This window comes from Camellia sinensis, chromosome 14 (assembly GCF_055761805.1).
Source record: "Camellia sinensis isolate YWXY chromosome 14, ASM5576180v1, whole genome shotgun sequence".
In the NCBI taxonomy this organism is placed as follows: Eukaryota; Viridiplantae; Streptophyta; class Magnoliopsida; order Ericales; family Theaceae; genus Camellia; species Camellia sinensis.
In genome coordinates, this window is record NC_138974.1 from 27,166,784 (window position 1) to 27,169,835 (window position 3,052).

Genomic DNA, 3,052 nt, shown 5'->3' on the forward strand with positions numbered 1-3,052 from the left:
ATTGGCTTAAAAAAATCCAAACAAACACCCTCAATATGGTATATGAGAGAGAAAAATCACTTCTTTAGCCCTTTATATATATATATATATATATATATATATTCAGGGGTAAGAAACATTTGAAGTATAGTCAAGCCACCTAACAAGGAAAAGTATACAAGGGTATCCTTTGTTCATTAAACAAGAGAGGAGAAGATATTGGTTCTGCACTACTGGAAGCAATTGAGGAGTCAAGAATTTCGGTTATCATGTTCTCAGAAAATTATGCAGCATCGAGTTGGTGCCTTGATGAACTTGTGAAGATCATGGAATCCAGGAAAACATTTCAACAGACTGTTCTGCCTATTTTTTATGACATTGTCCCATCCGACGTGCAGGAGCAAAATGGGAGTTTTGCAGAAGCATTTGCGAAGCACGAAGAGCGTTTTAAAGACGGTTCAGATGGAAAGGTGAAGAAGTGGAGGGCAGCCCTTACTGAGGCTGCTAATTTGTCTGGATGGGATTTGAAAAATGTGGACAACGGGTATTTTCCCTCAATCCTCTTACGCTGTGTTTGGTTGGAGGATTTGAGGAGGAATTTGGAAAGGGAAAAGGGAAAAGTTAGGTGAAATGTGAATAAAATATACTTACATTTCACCTAGTTTCACACACCTTTTCCCTTTCCCTTTCCAAATCCCTCTCCAAATCCCCCAACCAAACACACCATTAATGTTTGCATGAAAATAACCCAAAACAACACAAGTTAAGAACAATTTTATTTGGAAGTGTAAGTAGAATCTTAATTATTGTTACAACATTTATATTGGAATCTTCTACGTTATTCATAAAATAGTTCATAACTAGTTTATCCATCAAATTTCAAATGCCATAGCACCAAATGTGTTAATTTTCCTAAAGATTTGACTTATTAGATGGTTCATTGTTATGCTTGCCTCCTATTATTACATATCAATATGAGAAAACCTGAATTTGAATTACTTCAAATACGCCAAAAGAAATAAAGTTCTCGGTTTGACATCTAATTATATTTTTTTTTTCCAAACTTTTGTCTTTGGTATTCTCCCCCCCCCCCCACACCCAAAAAAAAATATTTGTGTCAAATTTCTTCTTCTTCTTTTTTTTTTTTTTTTTTGTATTTTTTGGATTTGTCTAGTGTAGAAGGATCTAAAATTTGAAAAAAAAAGTCACTAAAAACAAAAAAAAAAAAAAGGCCCAAATTTTTTTTCTGACTTTGGTGGATTTTTTCTCCAATTTTTTTAATTTTTTACTTTTTTTGTCGGTCTAGTTGAGTAGAATCTAAAAATGTAATTTAAAAAAAAATAATAAAAAATTACTAAGGACAAAAAAAAGTCAACCCCAAACAACAAACAATGAACAATGTACTAATTTTATTTTGCATAACTTTTTAGATAATCCAAAAGAAAGGAAGTTTAAATAAGAGTGAACTTTTGACTAATTTTAAAATTACTGTTGTGCATGCCACTGATAATAACTGGAAGCATATATCTATACAACTAATCTCTATTATCTTGATTTCTAGGCTAGATTTCCTGATCATTTGAGATAATTTTTGTGCCTAAATTAGCAAGATTCATTCTATAGTCATGGCTCTTTAGAATTTACTAAATGCTTATTTTTATTTTTGTAATTATGTTCAAATTTGCAGAGATGAAGCAAAGTTAATTGAGAAAATTGTTGAGGAGGTTGGAAATATATTAGATCTTGAACATCTAAGTGTTGCAAACCACCCAATTGGACTAGATGATCGTGTGCAAGAACTCAGTACGTTGTCGGGCATGGAGTCGAATAATAATGATGTTTGCATTGTTGCAATATGGGAGATTAGTGGAATAGGCAAGACAACAATAGCTAAAAAGTTGAATAATCTCATCCACCGTAAATTTGATGGTAGTAGTTTTCTTGCAGATGTTAGAGAAACTTGGAAGCTACCAAATGGTCTGTCTATTTTACAACAACATCTTCTTTTTGATATTTTAAAAGATGAAACTCATCACATCAGAAATCCTCACCAAGGAAAGGAGGTCATAAAACGGAGAGCTTTGTGTCGAAAAGTGCTTCTTGTTTTGGATGACGTCGATGATGTCCAATAACTGACAGGGTTAACCATAGATCGAGATTATTTTGGTTCTGGAAGTAAAATCGTCATAACAACAAGAGATTTGTCTTCACTAATATTGAAGTGGACAAGATATATACACCAAAGGAATTAGATAAGGACAAATCTCTTCAACTCTTTAGTTGGCATGCCTTTAGGGAAGACCATCCCAAAGAAAACTATGTGGAGCTTTCAAATCAAATAGTGGACTATGCTAGAGGGCTTCCATTAGCTCTCGCAATTTTGGGTTCCTTTTTGTTTCCCATCAGAAGCATACCAGAATGGGAAAGTGCAATAGAGAAATTAAAAAAAAAATCCCACATAACGGTATTCAAGCAAAACTTAAGATAAGTTTTGATTCACTAAGTAATGAAGTGCAGGATTTATTCCTAGATATAGCATGTTTCTTCACTGGAATGAATCGAGATTTTACAATCAAAATATTAAAAGGCTGTAAGTTATACCCGGAAATTGGGTTTAAGATTCTAGTCAATCGGTGTCTTATAAAATATGGGCCCTATAATGAACTTGTGATGCATGATATGCTTAGAGACATGGGTAGAGAAATTGTCAAAACAGAATCTAATGATGAACCAGAGAGGCGTAGTAGATTGTGGTATCAAGAGGATGTCCTTGAAGTGTTGAGATATGGCACGGTGAGAGTTATATACATGAACTTCCACTTAATATTTGATAGTTAATTCCTACGAAACTTTCATATGCATATGCACATTCTTAATTCTCACAACTAATTGACATGAATATACTTGACCTTATGTTCTGTTTTCTCACCAAGATAAAAAATTTCCTTGTGTTATGCAATGGGTTTTCTTAACAGGGTACTGAAGTAGTTAAAGGCCTCTTCCTAAACTTTCCCAAGAAAAAAGAAGTCCAAGTGAATGCAAAGGCATTTGAAAAGCTGAGCAAACTTTAGGT

General features: G+C 33.5%; 1 protein-coding gene across 1 annotated transcript; it reads left to right on the plus strand.

Annotated features, from left to right (window-relative positions):
* Positions 1-248: 248 nt before the first annotated feature.
* On the plus strand, positions 249-2,111 carry LOC145806860 (TMV resistance protein N-like). Its single transcript, XM_082904694.1, has 2 exons — positions 249-523; positions 1,667-2,111. The coding sequence occupies exons 1-2, from the start codon at positions 249-251 to the stop codon at positions 2,109-2,111; spliced, it is 720 nt and encodes a 239-aa protein (XP_082760820.1).
* The last annotated feature ends 941 nt before the right edge of the window (positions 2,112-3,052 follow it).